This window comes from Mesoplodon bidens (assembly GCF_964165515.1).
Source record: "Mesoplodon bidens genome assembly, chromosome: 16".
Lineage (NCBI taxonomy): Eukaryota > Metazoa > Chordata > Mammalia > Artiodactyla > Ziphiidae > Mesoplodon > Mesoplodon bidens.
In genome coordinates this window covers 75,234,807-75,257,187 of record NC_138173.1, presented here as the reverse complement: position 1 = coordinate 75,257,187, position 22,381 = coordinate 75,234,807, and the positions used below count along the sequence as shown (strand labels likewise).

Below are 22,381 nucleotides of genomic sequence, written 5' to 3'. Positions count from 1 at the left end.
AAAAAAAAGAAGAATTCCCACGGGCAGATCAGTGGTTGCCAGGGGCTGAGGGTAGGAGGGAGCTGGGAGGGACTGCTTAATGCGTGTGTGGTTTCTTCTTGGGGTGACAAAAACGTTCCGGAAACACAGTGGCAGAGACTGCTCAACATTGTGAATGTACTAAAAGCCACTAAACTATACACTTTAAAATGGTTAGGATGGTAAATTTTATGTTATGTGAATTTTAATATGATAAAAAAAAACTGGGCTTGATCATTTCATGCATATTCATGATCCTAGATTTCCAAACTTGGCGTTGAGCTTGAAGGCGCCAGCATACTTCACTCTGAGGGACGCCTTTTTGGTTGAATCATGACCGACCAAAAATGACATTTATGGTTCGACCTTAAGCTCAGTGTGGCCCACCAGGGTGCGGGAGACCCTGACTCTTGTCTTCGCCAAGCTGCAGAGGGCACTGGGCATGCATAGAGCTCTAGCTAATGGTGGGGCCTGGTGTGGATGGGAAAATGCCACAGTTATGTCATTTCAAGATAACAGTCAGCACTCCGCATCTGGCACCATCCACAATCCAAGATGTGGGCAAGTACCATTAAATTTTTTTTCAGTCTTCTGAAAAACTCAGAAACACATTTCTATTTATTTTAAATTGTGGGCTTGTTTCTCTTATAGAAGAATTGATTGAAGAGGCCCAACAGTCTTGGGGTTTGATCTGCTTGATTTTCAACAAATTTACTCCTAATTAATTATTCTGACTCAAAAAATTTGTACCTCTACAGGATGCCACTATTTAGAAGTGACGTTTCAAATATCTAATTGTACAGATTTGGGGAATTTTCCGATTTCTGTCGTTTGGTAAATTTGCTTTTAAGTATCCCCTCGGGGAGTTGCTTTCATTCCAAGTGTGGGGATTACAGTCAAATTAATGCTCAGTTGAATTGGATTGAGCCACGGGTATCGGCCACAGGAGCCTTGCTAAAGTGTGCAAGGAAATTTTACGTCTTAAAGCTAAAGCTTATTTTATTTAGTCTTTTCAGATGCTTTTCTTGGTATAAGGAACATTCTGGGATCTGTTTGTTTGGTAATAGCACCATGATATTTGCTATTCGATGTGTGCCTCGTTTTATTAACATTTAAAGTAACATTTCTTTTCAAAGTATCATGATTATAATTTAAAATAAACATGGGAGTATTCTTGTAACAAAATCTGAGTTGAAACACTTGGTTTCTAAATATATCACTGAGGAGAGGAGGTATTTTTTTCCTTTACAATGGCAGTGTTGCAGACATGACCCTGTAGATATCCAGGCTGGGAATAGTTTGATGTGTAACAAGAAACCATGTTTATCTCAAAAAAAGATACCATAAAGAGAGGCTGAAGTTTTTCCTTTGTAATGTTTATTTTTAACCTCTATTTTATTCTATTAAAAATAAAAAGACTCGTGTTCATTGTAGAAAAACATAGTGACTACAGAAGGATGCGTTAGTTGGGGCACATGAAGCTCTTAAATAGATCTAAACATAACGGCTCCTGTAGGAATCCAAACTCATGGAGGTTTATTTTTCCTCTGTATAAATTTCCAGGGGTGTGTGGGGTTCACGCCCTGTTCCGGGAGCATCCTGAGAGCAGGGCTGAGTGCATCTCCACCCTGAAGGCGAGGGGCCTGGAGGGGAGGTTTGTGGGGTTTCCAGGGGTCCGCCCGTAGCCTACCTCCTGCCTACGCACACCTAACCCACCGTTGCCTGCACAAGCCGTGTAGCTGGGCAGCACATGCCCACTTGCCATAGAGGAACAAGCAACCAGACCACGGCAGACAGCCAGCAGACTTTGCCATGGTGAGGGAGCTCAAAGAAAATTAGAATCTACCTGAGCTCCTTCATCACAGCCACTCACATCTGTCAGCGCGCTCTTTGCCGGGTGTTGCTCTAACTGCTGGGGTAGAGCAGTGCACGCTGCCCTCGTCGGGTTTGCCTGGTGCAGGGAGGACTCGATGCGGAGCCTACCAGGCAGCAGGTGCTCTGGAGGCAGACGGAGCAGGAGGTGGCGGAAGGGCAGGTGCTGTTTCTAACCAGGCAGTCGGCAGTGGGGTCTCGTCTAAGAAGGTGACACCTAACAAAGGCCTGAAAGAGGGAAGCAAGCGAGCAAGCCACACAGATCTCTGAGGAAAGCGGGTTTTGAGCAGAAGAAGTGGCAGGTGCAAAGGCCCTGGGGTGGGAGCCTGTCGGTCAAAGAGGGGAGCAGTAGGAGATGCGAGACAGGTCGGGGCCGTGGCAGGACTCCGGCTGTTACTCTGATTGAGATAGGGGGCCACCGGGGGTTTGAACAGTGACGTTATTTGCCCTCCAGTCTCTGGCTGCTGTGCGGATGCAGAGTGGACCCGTCAGGAATTGTGGGGTCACCCACCAGGAGATATGACGGCTTGGACCTGTGTGCCAGCGGTGGAGATGGTGGAGCTGAAGGAGTCTGCACGGTACAGGTGTTGAAAGGTGGAGGGCAGTCGGATTCAGTCGCGGGCTCGGTGTGAGATGTGAGGGACCGAGTCGGGTGACACCAGCACTTCGGCCTGAGCCGAGGACACCGGCGTGGGAGGTGTCGATGATGCAGGGCCTTGGTGGCCCTGTTACGCGGGTTCAGGGGAGCCGGTGCAGAGGGGCTGGGGGGTCAGCAGAGGGTCCTGGGGAGGGTGGGGCGGGCTGGGATGCGTCGGACCCGGGGTGTCTGTTGGGCGTCCCGGCAGAGGTGTTGAGAGGGCAGCAGGGGGCTCGCGGAACACGCGAGCCAGAGAAGAGCCCCGTGGAGGTCAGGGGGCTGGCAGTGCCAGGCGCGATCAGCGGGCCGTGCTGTGGCTGGACGTGTGCGGCAGGGCTGGGAGGGCAGGAGGGGAAGGCGGGCGGAACTGGCCGGGGATGGAGGAGGAACAGCCGGGGAGGCGGGAGGGGAAGCTGGAGGAAGCGGAGACCTGATGCCGGAGGAGCGGTGGGCTGCCTGGGGGCACAGGCCTGACTGGGGAGAATCAGGAGGAAGGAGCAGGTGCAGCCGCTGACGGGTAGTTGCGGGGGTGGGGGGAGCCCCAGATGGCTTTGTTCCTCAGGTCTGTTGAGGGCTCCGTCTGAGAACATCTTTGTTCTCGTTCTTCAGGGCAAGTTTCTGAGGCACGTTTATAGGTTGAGCGTTGCCAGTGGATACTCTTCCTCTTTTTTGGCCATACGTTGTTGCTGTCGAAGTCGGCTGTCTGTGGTTGCTTTATAGCTGATCTGTGTTTTTCTCTCCAGTGTCTCAGAAGATCTTTTCTCCCTCTGTCTTGTTTACCACGGGAGTCATCGCGGCGTGCGGGTGTGCTGCCGGGAGTGAGCGGGCAGGGGGGAATCGTGGCGCGGAGGAGCAGGGGTTGCGGGGGCGGTGGGCCGCGGGCGCTCCCTCCTGACGGCTGTTAGTCCCTCTGCGAAGAGGGGAGCTGGGGGCAGGGGCGCAGGAAGGAGGTGGACAGGTGTGGGCGGGAGTGGGCCGTGGGAGTGCGCGGAGGGGTCCCGGGAGGCTGGCGGTCACAGAGGGACCGTGGGCCCAATGAGCAGATTTCTTTCTGTCCCCCACGGGGCTCCGGTCAGGCCAGCGTTGCACAGTCCTGGGTCCCAGGAGACCCCGCCTCCCCCGAGGTGACCGACTGCGTGGTTTGCTCCCCGCCCTCGGAGACGCCCTTGTCCAGCTCCCGGCCACCGCAGGGCCTGCTGCCTCCAGGCCCCCCTCGTGTCGGGCTGGCTGGGCTCTGGGCACCCGGGGCCCGGACTTGGGCCGTTGGCCACCATCCCCGCTTCCTGGAATGGGAACGTGACCGACAAAGGACCCCCCTCGGAACCTGCCTCGGCTCCACGCGTGTTTCTTTGAAGATGCTCACGTTGCCTGTTTACCACGACAGGACTGAGTAGCGGGTGGCACTGCTCAGAAATTGGTGTCTGTGCCTGTTGCCCGTTGCTGCCCGTGGGCTCGCTGGATAGGGGTCTGGACCGGGCATGGAGGCTGCCGTGTCTCTGCCCCACGAAGCCGTGGCTGGGAGGGAGCGCGGTGGCTCCGGGCTGGAACGTCTGGGGACGTCTCCACTCACGTCTGGCACCTGGGCTGCGGCGACTCGAAGGCCGGCCTCAGCTGGGCTGCCCGCGGGGGCCTCTCACGTGGCCCAGGCTGGGCTCCCCGAGGAAGTGTGTCAGGAGGACGTGTCTGGAGAGCAGACGCTTGCAGAGAGGGGGTGCAAGTGCCTGCTCGTCGTGACTCAGCTCACAGGTCCCTGGTGTCATTTCCCCTTCGCACCCCACTGCTGGTCCAAGCCGTCACGAGCCTGTCCGGACTCAAGGGAAGGGGACGTGGAGCCCTCCTCTCAGTGTTGGAGGATTTGGGCTGTTTTGGAACCGCTGATGTGTTGTCCTCCCCATACTGGAAACTCAAGCAGCACGGCAACACAGTTGGCTGGTTGTTGGAGGTGGCCATCGGATGCCAAGAATTCCTCAGTGACAGCGTGGGGGAAGCACTGACCCCATGTGCTCAGCTACAGGTCAGCCCACGTCATAGCCGCTAGTAACTCCTCAACCTTCCAGACGCCCCCGCCCCGGTCCCCACTCAGCCGGGTTGGCTGGAGGAGTCCAGGTCCCGCCTGTGCTGCCGGCTGTGTGACCTCGGGCAGGTCACCTCACCTGCCAGTCTCGGCCTCTTCTGCACAGTGGTGATAATCCCTGCCTTGCAGAGGTGTCGTGAGCGTTCCAGGAACTGTGAGGTACCAGTGGTCCAGGCCCTGGAAGGTATTCCTGGGAATAACCGTATCATGCTCAGCAGATTTATTCGTAGAGGGTTACACAGTGCACCTGTGTTCGAACATGAGGCAGCCACCCAGAATCTGGTTTCCTTTTCCTCTGAGTGAGTGCACGCTTCCGGGATCTTTACGGCGGCTGTGGCGTGTGCCGCAGGTTCTCTGAGTTGACCGGGTGCTTCACCGCGAGGCCGATGGCGGAGGCTCTTGCCGAGGGCAGTGCTGCTTCAGCGAGCTGTCTTTCAAGTCCGTTTTATACCTGCGCCTCTTTCGTACCTTACAGTTTGATGTGGTTGTTTGTAAATGGCGTCTTTGTAACTTAACTTTCCCAATTAGTAGTTGCTCACATACAGGGATGCGATGGATATCTGGAATCTTGTTTCCAGCGAGCCTGTTGAGTTCTTTTTAGTTCTGACAGCATCTTGGATCCCGTCTTAACTTTACGTAGGTGGTCATGTCGTCTGTGTGTGGCAGTTTTGTGTCTTCATTTCCAGTCACACTGCATATTTCTTTTTCTTTTGTTACCGCCCTTGCTCAGATCTGTTCAAGTGGTGATTCCAAGCCTCGTTGTTTGGTTCTGTCTTCAGAAGAAATGCTTTGCTGTGTGAGTGATGTTTTCAGGAGGTTTTTATTAGATGATCTTTATCAGGTCCAGGAAGTCCCTTATGCTAAGTTGGAAGGGGCTCTTGTCTGTTTTGTTTGTTTTTATTTTCTAAATCATGAGAGGATCTTGTTTTCAAACAAGTAAAAACTTACAAGCCATATAAAGAATGTCTGTATACATGCCACCTAGTTTAAAGAAATGGCTTTAAAATGGCTAGGACCACTTTTATGTGTGTTCCAAGTGTCTCAGTTAGGGGCTGCCCAGGCCTCCAGGTCGTGGGCCTTCAGGGCCCTGCAGATGCAGGTTCCCAGGGCAGACGCAGCACCCCCCAGCTGGCTGCACAGCTGAGTCCCCTTTGCTCCTGGCTGACTTTGGGGGCTGCGCTGTCACTGAAGATGTGGAGCCTCAGAATCCTGCAGGCTTTTGCTTCAAAGCCCAGCATGCCTACCTTCTAACTGTGGGACCCTAATCATTAATTTCAACCCACTCTGTCTATGAAATGGAGCCAGTGATAGACCACTTTAGAGGATTCTTAACACTGGTTGGGCAAATGAATGCAGTGCACTTGTTCAGGTACAGGTTTGTCAGTGGGATTACGGGCATTGTTACAGATGCTGAATTACGGTCCAGTTTCAGTGAGCGCTCACCCAGCATTGACGACCTGCCAGGCCCAACAACGTGCTGGGGTGGCGACATGAGTCAGCCTCAGGGTTGTGGGAAGACAGATATCTTGGCCTGCGAACTGCCAAAACACAAGGTAGAATGGACCCTGGCAGTGGACGCATACACAGTGCGGTAGAAACATCACAAGCGGAGAGGTCAGTTGGGGAAAGTGTTGGGTTATTATCGCATTCCTCTAGTTGAGCAAACAGAGCAACAGCAGAGTTGTGGGGAGACGCTCAGTAAGGCGGGCTCGTGGGCCCAGGAGGTCTGTCTGCAGGATTTCCTGTTTTCAGGGAGGAAGTGAGGAACAGCTCACAGAGAGGGTGAGGAACGCTCTCAGAGCAAGGGAAGCGGAGCTGAGGCAAGGAATGAGGAAGGGCTGAGCCTCGTCTTGGGTAAAATGATTTTAAAAGATAGTAGGTTAAACAGGAAGAAATGTAAAATCACTCCCGGTGAAGATTTCAGCAGTGTTTGGTTTGACAGTTGATTAGAATGAGCTGCTTTGGAATGCCACACCTCTGGGGACCAACCCAAACTTCTGAATGGTTGAGTCCTGCTGCCTTGGTTGGTCCAAGATAGTTCTTCTTGTGCAGTGACTTGAAAACATCTGGCCATCACCCCCCGAAGTCATCCTTCAGGCAGGGACGGGCGCTCGGTTCCCATGAGGGTCAGATGTGGAAACCCTGGAGTTCGTCCCTCTCCCACTGGTGTTGCCACATTGGGGGGCTGAGCTGCGTTGTGGACACCTGGGCTGGTCCGTGCGGCCCCATCTTGTTCCTTCCTCCTCCTCCTCCTCCTCCTCCTCCTCCTCCTCCTCCTCTTGTGCTGGACCACGTAGAATAATTCACTCAGTGGTGGATGGACGCCCTGCAGCCTGGGCATCCAGGCTCACCTGTCAGTTCCCCAGACGGGCAGATGACATGGCACCTTGGTTCTGAGTGACACGGTGTGTGTGTGTGTCAGCAGCAGCCCAGCTGGTAGAAATAGACATTTACTCTTTTCCAGGCAGGCGAAAGGCTAAGACTGCACTCAGTAGCCCCGTGGGACAGAACTAAAATGGTGGTTTTTCATTCCTGATGTCGTTTTTTTTTTCTTCTTGATTCTCTTAAAAATTCATCAGGCCTCACAGGTAATACTGATAGGTCAGGTTTTAGCGGATTTGCATTAGCTGGAGCTGTGTGAATGCTAATTTATCCTTAGTCCATTACCGAAATTAAACTTAAGGCTTGAAGTCAGCAAGTAGTTCCCAGGGAGAAGGCCCTGGCTCAGAAGCCCATTAGCGGCCAAGCCTTTACTGCCTGAAAAGCCACTGGGGGGGGGGTGGGAGTGGGGCGAGGCCGCCAGCCCCTCTCCTCTGCTGCTCACCTGCGTGTGTGCACATGGCGCTCAAGTAGTTAACAGAATGGTACCTGCCCTGAATAGGTGAGGCACGCCCTCTGTATTGGGTTTTCTTTTCCATTAAAAAAAAAGAAAGAAATGCCATCCGTCCGTGGGTGGCCCCCTGCCGTTGGCGTCACTGCCCCAGCGAGTCGTGGGCTTCTCGCGCGGACCTCGCCCAGCATCGGTGCAGACTCGCTCCCCCAGAGTGGGCCCTCCGGCCTCGGGCTCCCCTCGTGCTTGCACGTACAAAGCGGTGGTTTCTTGCCACCTCAGAAGATGATTCAGTGTGTGTGGAGGGAGAAGGGGGACCCCAGCCTGAGTCAGAGCTCTGGGTGGGAGCAGTCCCGCCCCGTGTGCCGAGGGCCATGTTCCGAAATGGGCAGAAACAGCGTCTGAGCTGCTTTTTTTCTCGTGTGCAGTTCCAGTATGGGTTCCCCTTATCTGGGCTGTAAAACCCAAACGGTGGCTTTAATCTTGTGTTTCATACAACACGTGGGCAGGCAACAGTGCAGAAGCGCGTGGTGAGCTTGGGGCGAGGACACCTAGGTTTACACCCTGCCCTGGCAGTTGGGTGCCCTTTGGCGGGTCCCCAGGCACTGCCCAGCACCTAGGGTCCTTCCAGCCCTCCTGGCTGCAGAGGGAGGCGGAGGCTGCCCTGTCTTCCAGGAGATGGAGCTGGGCGCCTGCCATGGGCGAGGGGCTTAGCCTTCTCATCTCACTCTGTTCATCTGTAAAATGCAGACGGAAGTCTTAAGAGTCCTGCCACAAATCCTGAATTAGGCAAGTTTTAAAATCAGTGTGGTTGGGCTTCCCTGGTGGCGCAGTGGTTGAGAGTCCGCCTGCCGATGCAGGGGACACGGGTTCGTGCCCCGGTCTGGGAAGATCCCACATGCCGCAGAGCGGCTAGGCCCGTGAGCCATGGCTGCTGAGCCTGCGCATCCGGAGCCTGTGCTCTGCAAGGGGAGAGGCCACAACAGTGAGAGGCCCGCCTACCGCAAAAAAAAAAAAAAAAAAATCAGTGTGGTTATCTATTAAATGGGGTAATGACTATGCCTATATCTTGTAAGTTTTTTAAAAGGTAGCCTTATTATTATTTTTCCAATACTAGATATAATATGCCCACTTTAAAAATACAGAGGCATAAAGAGGACCAATCATGTATGACCATTTGGGAATAATCACTGTTAGTGTTTTGTTTTTAATCCTTCCTTGAGTTTTCCCATTCATACACCAAGCTTGTGTGTGTACGCGCACGTGTGTAAATAGAGGACAAATGTGATTGCATCAAACACTGTTTTGGAACTTTCTCCCACTTGGACATCTTTCCATGTAACAATTGTAGATGTGTTGTGTCGGGAAATTACTGTAATGGTTTATTTAACCAGCCCTCTGCTGCTGGACGTTTTTGTCACTGTCAGTCTTTTATTATGATATATACGGTAAATGCTCTTAGGTATAGGTACCTGGGTATTTTAGGATAAACAACTAGACGTTGAGTTACTAGATCAAAAGGAACATGATTTTAAAAGATTTCTGAAACATACCTTCAAAACCACCTAGTTTGGATAAGAGTGATATTTTTCCCCAAGCTCTTATAAATACCAGATGGGCAAAAAACTACTTACAGTTTTTTTTGGGGGGTGGGGGTGGGGATTTCTTTGACTAAAGGCTGAATGTATTTTCTATGTTTGTTGGCTACTAGGGTTTCCTATGCACACTCTCCATTCATAGATGTTGCTCATTTTTCCAGTTGGAGTTTTTAATCCTTAGAAATTTAAACTCTATATCCAGGTTTATATTTTTAGGTTTGTGAGTTTATTATGTCAAAATTTTCTGAGTTTATCCAGTGATTAGAGAAGTCTTAAAAAATCTCATGTACTCAAGCTTGCCTCTTGTGACCTCTGCTTTTGGCTCCCCCCCCCATAATTATAAAAGTTATTCAATTTTAATATATTTATTTGGATGTTTTTGTTTCACTTAAAAATGTTTATTTACAGTTTGTATCCATTTGGAATTTTTTAAAAAAATAAGTTTGTTTTATTTATTTTTGGCTGTGCTGGGTCTTTGTTGCTGCGTGTGGGCTCTCTCTAGTTGCGGTGAGCTGAGGTTACTCTTGGTTGCGGTGCATGGGCTTCTGATTGCGGTGGCTTCTCTTGTTGTGGCACGCGGGCTTCAGAAGTTGTGGCTCGCGGGCTCTAGAGCACAGGCTCAGTAGTTGTGGCGCACGGGCTCAGTTGCTCCGCGGCATGTGGGATCTTCCCGGACCAGGGCTTGAACCCGTGTCCCCTGCGTTGGCAGGCAGGTTCTTAACCACTGCGCCACCAGGGAAGCACTGGAATTTATTTTTAATAAAATGTAAGGAAGCTCTCCTTAATTTTTTAATATTCAGAAAGCTGTTCTTGTCCTCCTATCCCACTCAAGGATATGCCACCTTCGCCCACCCTGACCTGTCATAGCGGCCTGCTTCCGGCCTCTCTCTGACGTTTCTGCCTGCCCCCTTCTGAAGGTGGGCAGCCCGAGAACAGGAGAGTCGAGGTGCTCAGGCGATGCCCAGTGAGTGGAGCCGGAGCCAGTGTGTGGAGGTGCTCAGCGTGGGGCTGGCATGCGGGTCTCGGGGAGGGTGCTGAGCGCTGTGCAGTTCGGCTTCCTAGCAGAGCTCTCGTGCTGTGAGGGCAGCAAGACCTGTGTCTGAGTCCTGGCTTTGCCTGTCACTCACCTTCTGGTGACCTCGGTTTCCCGTCTGTAGAGCGGGATCATGCTTGCCTTACCCAGGGTGAGGACTAGATGAGATGATACACATGATACACAGTGTACGTGCCTGGTGCACTAGTGGTGGCTATTACTTCCTGAATTATTATGGGAGCTCAAAATAATAATATACATATTACAAAGAGAAATCACCCATTTTCTGTAGGTGCTGAGAGGTGTTCCAGGTAACTAGGATGAAGTAGTTAATGTAAAAGGGCACTAAATTGAGTTTTCTGAACTTTCCCAGCTGCTTTAGAGGGATGATAGGTTAGATTCCTGTATGTTTGGGGTGATGAAAAGGATCTGGGTTCTTTGGAGAAAAAGGCTCTCCTGAAGTATGAGAGATGTCATGTGAACTCTTCCGTAAGGGAGGCTGGGGGAGTCGAGGGATTGCGTTGGCGGAAGGCTCCGTGGGGATTGCTTTGGTGTCGGCACTGTGGTCGGCGGGCACGGTGCCCTCTGTGCCACCCTGGTTCCTCACCTGTGGAGCGAAGACAGTGTCCGAGAGGGTGGATGTGAGAACGACGAGGAGGCTCCTGAGATCTCGTGCCCGGGACGTAGCAGGCGCTTGATCAGTGCCGCCTCTTGGGTTGAAATGGGGCAGGCTGCTCGCCAAAGACGGAATGACAGTCCTCACATGAATGCCTCATGTTTTTGCCACAAAACACTGGGCATTGAGTTATAAATCAATAAAGGCGTTTCTACCAGGAGTGGGTGTGACGCTGAGCTCTTCTTTTTTCATCTGTGCACTCGTTTGTTCATTCATTCATCAAACAGTTGCACCAAACCAGACCTAACCTCTGCCCTGGTGATGCTTATGTTGGTGGGAGAGGCAGTTAGTAATCAGAGAGTCACAAAATAACTGTAAAATCAGAACTAGTAAGTGCTGCAGAGAAATGTGTGGGAGAAATGCACACATAAGATAGTTTTCCTGTTTTCACGGGGCTTTTTTGTAAAGCGCTTCCAAACTTTCTGACAAACGCTTGAAAGAACCACTAGCCCACAGTAATGTCATATCAGCCATTTGGAGGACATTTCTTTAGGAGGTAATTTGTATTTTACTAGTATTTAATCCTTCCTTGTGTTGATTATAGTATTTCTGATATCGTTGAGTAAAGACAGATGGTGAATCAGAGGGGGCATTTTTAACTTAAGAGGGAAAGTTCATTAAAACATTTTCTATGAGAAAAAAGTTTTCTTTTTACACATCACAGGGGTGGCTTTGGGGACTGTTCCTCAAAGAAGATTGTGTTTTTAATGCTGGTGGGAGTTTCAGGTTAACCACAAAAGCCCACTTAAAAACCCATTGTAGGACTTCCCTGGTGGCGCAGCGGCTAGGAACCCACCTGCCAGTGCAGGGGACACAGGTTCAAGCCCTGGTCTGGGAAGATCCCACATGCCGCGGAGCAACTAAGCCCGTGCGCCACAACTACTGAGCCCACGTGCCACAACTACTGAAGCCCACGTGCCTAGAACCCGTGCCCTGCAACAAGAGAAGCCACCCCAATGAGAAGCCCGCGCACCACAACGAGGGGCAGCCCCCGCTCACCACAACTAGAGAAAGCGCGCGCACAGCAACGACGATCCAACGCAGACAAAAATAAATAAATTTATTTAAAAAAAAAAAACACCAACCAAAAAAACCCCATCGTAGACAAAGTTCTTTGAGTTTGCAACAAAAATAGAGACTAATTTTAGTCACTGACATGAGGGTAGCTGGGTGCTTGTCTTGTAATGAATCCTCAGTGGTCTGTCTGGCTTGTGGCCTCTTCCCGTGCAAGCTGCATGCTCCCCGGGAGAAAGCTGAATATCTTCAGGGTTTCGGGTCAGCAGCCATCCTGGCGCTGACCTGCCGGGCCTTTGGGGCCGGCTCTCACCTGGGCGCATCAGCCCCTGGGGTCAGCTCCCTGTTCAGGCCACCTTCGGGGCCCTTTCTTTGCATGTTACCAAGAGCCAGGTGGGAATTTCCACCGAGAGAGGAAGACGTGAAAGGCTTACAGGAACGGTGGCCCGCGCGAGGGTGTCACATTTACAGTAAGAGAACAGGTCTGCAGATCACGGCTGGCTGCCTTCCTTGCAGGGCCTGTCCCCATCCCCTCCCTGGTCTGGGGAGGCTGCCACTGTGCCGCCGGGCTCCGCCCAACCCGCCCTTCCTCTTCATCTAGCGGGAGTTGCTGTGCAAGCCTGCCCGAGGGCACGAGGGGGAAGAAAGTCCTCTGGGCGCTGTGGGCACGGGGGAGGGGGGCTCACACACGGGCTGGGATCTGCAGGCCTTGGGGGCGTCAGCGGGGCTTGATGGTCAGCCTCGTGCTGTGGGGTGTCCCCAGAGCCCCCGCGCTCTGGGCTGACGTTGACTATCCCATCGGAACGCCGGTGGCACCAGATGCTGCTGAGAGCAAGTCCTCCTGCAGTGACCGGGCCTGGGTCCTCCCTGCCCCGAGCTGACTCTGAGCTCGCGGGGCAGCGGGAGCGAGCCCCGGGCCAAGCGGAGGCGTCTGTGTCTCGGCCTGGGTTCCATCCCAGCTCCACGTGGCGGGGCACTCAGGCCAGACGTGCGTGCGGGCGAGCGTTCCTGGGTCCTTGTGTCTGGTCAGATGGTCCGTTTCTCCGGGCACTCGGCCGGGTTTGGTTTGTTTCCCTGCTCACAGTTGGCTGTCGGTCGCCCGGGTCCCACGCTGCGGTCGTGTTTGACTTGATCTCCAGCTGACAGCCTGTCTGCGTTCTCAGTGCTTCGCCCTGAGGCTGCTTCCACTCAACTTCCTCAAAAAGGCTGCTGTGATTTTTCAATGCAGTTCAGTCCGTTTCGGTGGCCACAAGCGAGACCTGCCTGTGTAGGCAGCAGGTGGATTTGGTCAGTGGTAACCGTGTGTCCTGCTTTCAGCGGGAGCGTGCTGGTCGGTCGACATCTGCTTTCTGGTCCGTGCCTGACGAGCTCTTCTAGCCCATGAGGAGACACACAGACCCAGGCCTGGCCTGGGGAGCCTGACACATCACTCATCCCCAAAGCCTCCGTGTCCTCCTCACAGCGACATCCAGAAGCATCAAGGAGCTGATGTCCACACCCGGCTTGGCCCCAGGCGTGGCGTGGAAGGGCTGGACAGCCCTGAGCTGTTTTTATCACTTTCTTTTGCCTTCATAGTTTCTGGCTGTGATACCCAATATAATGAAAACAGAATTCTGAAAGGAAAATAGGGGATGCGTGGCTTTGAATACTAACGCTTACTTTGAGATTCTGGAAAGAGCTTTACAATGGCCTCCTGGTATCTGGGTGGCAAATCTTTGATCCCAGCCCCACTAAGACGTGGGTGCCGGTGTGCTGGGCTCACTTCCTGGAGGAGTGCCCCACCCTCCAGCCTCCCAGCAAGGCTGTGGCCCAAGTTCAAGCAGCACCGAACAGCCAGTGAGTGCAGACAGGAACGTAATTTAGACTTTTCTTAAGGAACATTTCAGTCACCCAGGAGTGAACAGTCACGCAGATCTTTTTGTTTTTGAACGTCAGATAACTCATAATAAGATGTGGTGGAAGAAGCAGTGTCGGGGCCGGGGCCGGGGCCGGCAGCACTGTGCCCCTTCTGGGCAGTCCTGGTGCTTGCTGCTCGGTACCTTTGTGCTGTTCCCTGGCCCTCCCCGAGACCAGGCCCCCAGACCTGCCCAGATCCGGCTCACAGTTGAGGGCTTAGAGCAGGTGGGGGTGAGTTGCTCTCTCCTCTGGGTCTCCAAGGTTGTCCAAGGTGACCTCAGCCTCCAGGTTCTGTGATTTATTTCAAGTCGTCCGTGGTCAGGAATGCTGTTCTCGGCCTGATGGTATAAGCTGGCACCCAGACGTTTGCGTTTGTGCTTGTAACAGCAGATCCGCCCTGAAAGCTGGGGTGACGGGGCAGGGGTGGAGGCCGAGCCGATTCCAGATCGGCTGCCTGACCTACCGTGGTTTGCAGTTTTTTGAAAGTTCAGTTCCATGTGCTTAAGTACTTAGAAAACAGCAGAAATGAAGAGCTTCTCTGAACAATTATGCTTGTCCCCTTGCTCACCCTGGGACAGCTTGATTTCCACGCTGGTCATCAGGGAGTTTTTGCCTTGCTTCTTCCCAGGATCCGCTCCCGTGGCCCTAGGTGGACAGCGGGCAGAGCCGTGGGCCCTGGGGCACTGCTGTCAGGCCTTATCAGGATGTCTGATTTCTGATTCCCAACTCAGTCGCGTGGTAGGCGGCCTGTGTGATGAGCAGAAGCCTGGAGAGCCTGTTGTCATGGCAGCCGGTAAATCGTGAGCTCACATCACGTCAGGGATGGGTGATCTCAGGGCAGCCATGGAGACGGGGCCCTGTCGGCCTGCAGGGCGTGGTGCTGTCTGCAGGGCCGTTCCTGGTGGAGGGACGTCAGCCCTGCCCACCCTCCACACTGCCACAGAGACCACGGAGGTTTTGTGACGTTATCAGCAGCCGAAACACCCTCCTCTCTGCTTAGAGATGAGGCCACCCTGTCCCCTTAGAGCAGGTGGTTCCCAAAAGCAGTCATGAACCTCTTTGTCAGTCTGGTGACGCTTGTGGATGGATCCCTTTCCAGAATAATGTTTTTTAAAGCAAAGAAGAAAATACATAGGATGACAAAGAAAACTGGTTGTATTGAAATAGTTATCAAAATACCAAACCAAAAGGGTGATAGAGTAACAAATGGGTCCTTTACCACCTTTAATAACAAGGTCCAGCAGCAGGTCTAATAAACATCATGATTTTGAAGTAGCTTCAGGTTTTAAATGTACATTGTGGCGTCTGTGACCGTGACAAGAGAGCCCTGTGTTTTCTGCTTGTCTGGTACACAGACCTCAGTAAGTGGCAGCTATGATTATGCTCTGAAATGCTAATTGAGTGAACTTGGTGAGGCTAGATTATTATGCACTGTTAGTACATCTCTCATTAATTTTGTTTGTCTGTTTTTAAATATTTATTTATTTGGCTGCGTCGGGTCTTAGTTGCGGCACGTGGGATCTTCCGTTGTAGCGCGCACCTTCTCTAGTTGCGGTGCACGGGCCTCTCTCTAGTTGTGGCGCACAGGCTCCAGAGCGCACAGGCTCAGTAGTTGTGGCACGCGGGCTCAGTAGTTGTGGCGCACGGGCTTAGTTGCTCTGCAGCATGTGGGATCTTCCCGGACCAGGGCTGGAACCCGTGTCTGCTGCACTGGCAGGCGGATTCTTAACCGCTGCACCACCAGGGAAGTCCCCCGAATATATTTTTTAAATATTTATTTATTTATTTATTTATTTGGCTGCGTGGGGTCTTAGTTGTGGCGCGTGGGCTCTTTGTTGCAGCACGCGGGCTTCTCTCTAGCTGTGGTGCATGAGCTCAGTAGTTGCGGCATGTGGGCTCTCTAGTTGAGGGGAGTGGGCCCTAGAGCGCGTGGGCTTAGCTGCTCCATGGCATGTGGGATCTTAGTTCCCCAACCAGGGATTGAACCTGCCTCCCCTGCATTGGAAAGTGGATTCTTAACCACTGGACCACCAGCGAAGTCCCTTGTGTGATTTAAACTTGTCTACTCTCTCAGAAGGACTGGAGGCAGCTCCGCTTTGGTGGCAAACCTCACATGCTCTGATGACAACAGGACCTGTGTCTGAGTCCCAGCTTTGCCTGTTAGTCAACTTCTGGCATAACAGATGATTTAAATTTTCTTTGTATTTTTCTACATCTTCTGTAATAAGGGTGATAATCAGAGAGAAGACTACAGTATAGGAAAGATTCACCCAGTGGCCCGCGTCTACCATCACGGGTAAGGAAACAAGACGGCTTCCTTGAGTGGAAGTTACCCACAGGTGCTGCTTTAGGGAGTGCCCCATGATCTAGTCGGTGAAGAATGGCCCCGCCGCCAGCTCTTGGATACCTGGCACATTCGGAAGGAGGCCAAACCTCCTTCTCTTGGAGGGGGTCTTAGCTGCCTGTGAGGTCGCCTCGTGTCTTGGGGCCCTGCCGGCGCTGGTCCATGTAAGCAGCAGTCTCAGGGGATCTCCTTGGCTCCTCGGGTGTGTGACCTACGTCCCCAATTCCGGGTGGGAGAGAGGAGGGGTGATTGTGTGGGTTTGCGTCCATGTGCCTCCATCCCTCGCTCGGGGGAGGGCTGGGACAGGCGAACAGCTCTGGCGAGGGGCTGCCAAGAGATGGTGAGGGCAGGTGTCCTACAGCCCTGCTCTGGGACCCAGCGGCAGTCCAAACCTTGGGGGTGGGTTTCTGCAGGACGCCCAGTGCAATGACAGGCTCGCCTCCTGTGGAATCTCTTGAAAGCTTTCTGGTTTCTATGACCCGGTTACTCATACAGGAAGTCGATTACTCATTCACTACATGTTTCCCTTTCACTGACTGAGCTGTGGCTCTAAAGATGGAAATTTTAAACACACGTGCTGGATATCAGCAGCAACTCAGCAAACCCTCGGTGCCTGCTCTGTCCCTGACGCCGTGCTAGATTCTCAGGCTCGGGGACTCCTGCCCGCAGCACTCTGGTCAGGAACGGGGGCTGGCGGCCGAGTCACTGAAGTGCTGGGGCTCTGCTGGCCGTTGCTGTGGACGAGTCCTTTCCCACCGTGACAGCCAGTGTTGCTGGATGAGAAAGAAGGGTTTGCCTTCCCGATCCCAAAGGTTGTGCCCCGTGCAGAGGCAAGCCTAACCGCGGGAAATCCATGCCAAACAAAACTGTTTGATGAGTTGCTGGATGGGAAATGTGCTGTGCGTGCTGCCCGGGGTTGGGAGCAGTGAGGCTGGGGTGTCTGCCGACAGTTCTCACAGGAAGGTCAGACCTGAATTTCTCCGTGAAGAGGGGAGGAGATGTGAGAGAGCTTGGAAGCTGGGGGATCGCTCGCTCGGCCTGCCGGCATGGCAGGAGCAGGGGAGAGGAGGTGGCATCTGAAGTGGGGTAGGCACTGGGGGCTGGGTCCCTGCTGAGCAGGCGGCCAGCGCCACGGCCAGTTTGCTTAATGCCAGCTGCGTGACCTCCTCCCCAGATGCTACCTCCTCTTGGGCTGTTCCTTGGGCTTCCGTTTACTTGTAGATGTTGGTGGCACCCGCTCCTGGGAGCCCAGGGTAAGGAGGTCGACCAGGGAGCCTGTGCTCTGGGGTCTCCCCATGTCCCCTCCTCACCCTTTCCCTCCGACGCCCTGCCCGTCCGGTGCACCTGTGCGTGGCAGCCCCCATTCCTGCCGCAGTGTGAAGGGCTGCGGGCCGTGCGAGGGGAGCACCTGGAGAGCTCAACTCTAGGTGATGCTGGGCTGGATTTTCGGATCCCCTGTGTCACACGTGTGTGTGCCCATTCGTCCTTCCTTTTGGCCTCGGGGCCAAGAGCTGACACCTCCTCCCTCTCCCCTCGTGTCCCGTGTCCCTTCCCCAGCACGGGTGGAGCTCTGTGCTTCCACTGCTCCACTGCGTCCTCTCCGGGGCTTTGTTTGTGGATCTTCCTGCTTGTTTTGGCAGTTTACACTTGGGACTCCCTACACCTCAGAAAAACAGAGCCAAGGTGTCTCAGGACTGAGGCCCGGCGCAGTTTGCATGTCCCTCGGTGGGAGAGTTTCCTTCCCAAAGGTATGAAACACAGGTCCTGGGCTTCCCTGGTGGCGCAGTGGTTAAGAATCCGCCAGCCAATGCAGGGGACACGGGTTCGAGCCCTGGTCCGGGAAGATCCCACATGCCGCGGAGCAACTAAGCCCGTGTGCCACAACTACTGAGCTTGCACTCTAGAGCCCTCAAGCCACGACTACTGAGCCCACGTGCCACAACTACTGAAGCCCGTGCGCCCAGAGCCCGTGCTGTGCCACAAGAGAAGCCACCCCAATGAGAAGCCCGCTTGCTGCAACTAGAGAAAGCCCGCGCGCAGCAAGTAAGACCCGATGCAACCTAAATAAATAAATCAATAACTCTATATTAAAAGAAAAAAAAAAACCACACAGGTCCTCACCCTGTTCCCTCTGCTTAGAGGGCTTTAACTTGTGACTTTATATTCCATACGCCTCCCCACGAACTGTCAGTATTTTCATTATTAAAATCTAGAAGCAAGGAAGAAATATCTTATGAAATTATATATTTTATAAATAATTTACCATTGCATTTCCCCCATTGCTTTTATTAATACAGGTTAGTGACGCAAACTGGTGAACTGTTCTCCTTGTTTCCCACGGCTTATCGTGTCCAAGTGGTGGGTGTTGGGGGTATAGGAGGCGTAGGCTCAGCCTGAGAGGTGGGCCCCAGGCCTGACCCTGCCTTGCTGAGAGGTAGGTAAGGCTGGGGACTGACAGCCGGCGGGCGGGGGCGGGGGGGCAGCCTGGGGAGTGGGATGGAGTGGGCATGCCAGCTGTGTTACTCTCTGGGCCTTGGACTGCTTCACAGTTCACAGATGACCCCTTTGCTCCGTAGCTGTGAGGCGCAATTAGGAAATGTGAACCAGAAGGGACGCACAGGGAACTATACTCAGTATTGTATAATAATGTATAAGGGAAAAGATTCTGAAAAAGAACATACATGTGTATAAATATGTGTGTATATGCATAAAGTATATATGTATGTATAAAACTGAATCACTGTGCTATACACGTGAAACTTACATGATATTGTAAATCAATTGCAAGAAAGAAAACTGAAAGCTCTTTGTAAGCTGAGACTCCCTTCAGTATGGATCATGCTCCGGTTCCTGCAGTTGCCCTGTGGGCCAGATTTCTGTGGCTCTGGGGCTGGACATTTCCTGGGACACAAAGGTTTAACCTTGACTCTACATTCGTGAGATTCCTCTTGCCGGGTGGGAGGCCACCTGAGAACAGGGACCTTGTGTCAGTGGGCACCCAGTGCTGAGTGCAGAGAGTCTGCATCTGTCCCCAGGGAGCAAGTGGTGTCCCCTCCTTGGCGTGGTCAGGACCCTCAGTGCGAGGACCCCGTGTGACGTGCTGACTTTGGAGAAGTAAACACACTAATCCACTGGATGTCCTGCACTCAGACACTCTCCTGGGAGGTGATGTGTGAGCTGCTTGAGAACTGTTTATTTTTGTATCTTTGGTCTTTGGCACGCTACCCAGCATGTAAGGGGCACCCAGTCGTGCTTGTTGGAGGGATGGTCTGTTGTGAAAGGCTGTGAATATGTCATCTATGAAGTCATAGTAGCTTAGTGGAGAGAGACCTGAAGGTCTCCAGGTGGTTTAGCTCAATGAGATTAATAACCTTTAGAGCATGTTTGTTTTCTCATAGAAAGAAACCAAAGTATAAAACAAGGGATTCAAAGACTCCCTGAGTTTTACTGTGTCAGAAATACAGTAAGAACAGCTTCTATTATTTTTCGTAGAGTACTTTTGTTCCCAGTGAATGTCAATAGGGATTGCAGTACATGGATTTTTTTTTTTTTTTTTTTTTTTGCAGTACATGGGCCTCTCACTGTTGTGGCCTCTCCCATTGCGGAGCACAGGCTCCGGACGCACAGGCTCAGCGGCCATGGCTTACGGGCCTAGCTGCTCTGTGGCATGTGGGATCTTCCCGGACCGGGGCACGAACCCGTGTCCCCTGCATCGGCAAGCGGACTCTCAACCACTGCGCCACCAGGGAAGCCCTGGAATTTTTTTTTTAATGAGAACTTTTTTGAAACAAAGATATTTGAGCGAAAATTAACGGTATACTGTTAATCGGAAATTTTTTTCATTGGTTCTTTTCCTAAAACGACTTTGAATTTTATTAATGGAATTACTGAAAATTCGAGTTGGGACGAAGTGTTTTTTTGTTTTGTTTTTGTTTTTTTTTTAACTATCTATGGGGGGAAAAATCACACCTAGATTAAGTTAATGGATTTAAGAGTCATGGAGGAGGGACACTGTCATGACCATCTTGGTCCCTTTAATTCCATATGAGTCTTTACCCCTTTGGCTTTGTCTCATTTGCTGACAATTCACACTGCCCCATCTTTAATCTCTCATATGCAAAGAAAGAGAACACAAGTGTACATGGCAAGTGTGGTAACCAAAGAGGTTTATTATGAAGCATTTTTAAGTAACGAATTGGCTGACTGGTGAGACTCCTTTGTGGAAAGGTGATCTTGGTCTGTTGCAGAGAAGGGGGTGTTGCGTCTTGGCTTCCAGGAGGGAGATGGCAGGGGTAGTTGAGTACCACGTTGACGCAGGCACAGCTGTCAGAAGTCCCTGGAAGAGGGACTGTGGTGTAGGAGGTGGTACTCAGGGGCGCCGTGTCAAGGGCTGTGTGAGTGCTGGTGTTGGGAGGCTCGGCGTTCTTGACTCTGGATGTTGCAGACACCTTCCTTCGTGACTTCGGTGGCTCGTGGCAGAGGACACTTTGTGAGCGACTTTGGCACCCTTCCTGGGCCTGTCTGAGCCTGGGCTTTCCCAAGTGTGAATGGATGGGCTGGATCCAGTGTTTCGGGCTCTTGTGCGTCAGGTGCTCTCTTAGACCTTGATTCTCAAGCTGCTCGTGGTCCAGCCGGTCAGGCAGAGAGCCAAGTGTGAGGACAGCACAGCGCGCCAGACTCGAACTGGAAATGCGCATAAAGTGCGCTGGACACACGAGGGCTACAGGAATGAATGGATCCTTCAGGATCCTTGGGCAGGAGCGGCACGTGCAGGGCTCTCAAGTGTGGGGCTGCTTCTCGGTGGGGAGGGTCCTCAGAGCTGCAGAAGATAAGGCCGAGACATGAGGGCCTAAATGTCGGGGCTACGTGCTGGGGGGCCACAAAGGTATCTGGCCAGAGTGAGATCAGAATGTGTGGAGAGTGGGGGAGGGGCCTGGAAGCCAAGCCCCCACTAGGATGAGATGGGACCCCGAGCTGAGGTAGAGAGAGGTGGATGGGAAAGGAGGAGTTAGAGAGAAAAGCGGGTGAGGTGATGAGCGTTGTTGAGCAGTTGGCCGTGAAGAATGTGTGGGAAGGGTCTTGACAGGGGAGTAGACCTCAGCCTCATCAGTGGAGGCGCAGGCCTGGGGGAAGGACTTGGAGCTGTGGGTGCAGGGCTGGAACTGTGAGCCTGTCAGAAGTGAAGAGGGCCGGTGAGCGAGGACGGACCAGGGAGGGAAGCGTTTGAGCAGGGAGGGCGGGGTGCAGTGTCGAGGCCGAGTGGCCGAGGAGGGCGCGCCCTGGGGGGCCGTGAGCCTGGCACTGGGGGCGCTCTGTGATGAGGTGGCCCCGGGCGGGGTGGGGCGTCAGTTTCAAGGGGAGGAGGAGCAGGGGGGAAGGAGGGAACGGCAGTGCCAGCGGGCCTGTGATGGCGGGTCCAGGGAGGTGGGGAGGGCAGCGGCGCCCGGGGCAGGCGCCAGCCCCCTCTCAGCGTGGGCCCTGGGTAACAGGCGTTCTCTTTGCCGTTTCCAGTGCTTGCCCCTCCTCCACCGCCACCGCCACCCGTCCAAGGGTATGCCTTCAAGCCTCCACCCAGACCCGACTTCGGGACCTCCGGGAGAACGATCAAGTTACAGGCCAACTTCTTTGAAATGGACATTCCAAAAATTGACATCTATCATTATGAATTGGATATCAAGCCAGAGAAATGCCCAAGAAGAGTTAACAGGTATTCTGTTTTGTCCTTTATTTTAAAACGAATCAACCCTCCATTCTCAGCAGATCCTTCTGACCTTTCCCCCCAGGAAGCTTCCGTTGCATTTTGGTTTTTTTTTAAAGTGTTCTTGTATTGAGATACAAAGAAATATGCATTGGAAGTGTGCTGCTCAGTGAGGTTTGACGAATGTTTAGCCACGCCCCTCACCCCCCACCCCGAAAGTTGCCCCGTACCCCCGACCCCCACCAGCAGTGCTGGTGTCCGTCCCTGGGGGCTCGTTTCCTGCCTGTGTAAATGGAGTCGCGCCGCCCACGGGTCCGTTAGAGCTGAGAGCTGCCCCTTCCTCCCGCTTCTCTCAGCATGTGTTTGAGGTTGACCTGTACCATCGTGTGTGTTAATAGCTTCTTATGTTTGTTGCAGAGGAATGTGTTACCATACAGTTATTTCATGGTTCATTTACTTACCCTCTCATTAGGTGCTTAGGCGCTCTGGGCTTTGCTGTTATGAATGAAGCTGCTGTGAACTGCTTGTTCAAGTCTTTTGTGAACACACGTTTTCATTTCTCTTAGATAAATACCTGGGAGTGGAGTAGCTGGATCAAAGGGTAGTGTAGGTTCAGCTGTAGGAGACACTGCCGAGTAGTTTTCCAGCGTGCTTGTACCGCCTCACGCTCCCATTGGCAGCCAGAGTTCCC

At 52.8% G+C, this 22,381-nt stretch overlaps 1 protein-coding gene across 3 annotated transcripts in view; it reads left to right on the top strand.

The window, feature by feature from the left end:
* Positions 1-22,381, top strand: part of AGO2 (argonaute RISC catalytic component 2) — a 97,854-nt gene that overhangs the window by 29,637 nt on the left and 45,836 nt on the right. For 2 of the 3 annotated variants that reach the window (XM_081258088.1, XM_081258087.1), the window contains exon 2: positions 21,504-21,699. The exons of the other annotated variant lie outside the window; for it this stretch is intronic. In XM_081258088.1, the coding sequence (XP_081114214.1) occupies positions 21,504-21,699 (196 nt within the window). The remainder of the gene's footprint in view (positions 1-21,503; positions 21,700-22,381) is intronic. 3 annotated transcript variants of the gene reach the window in all.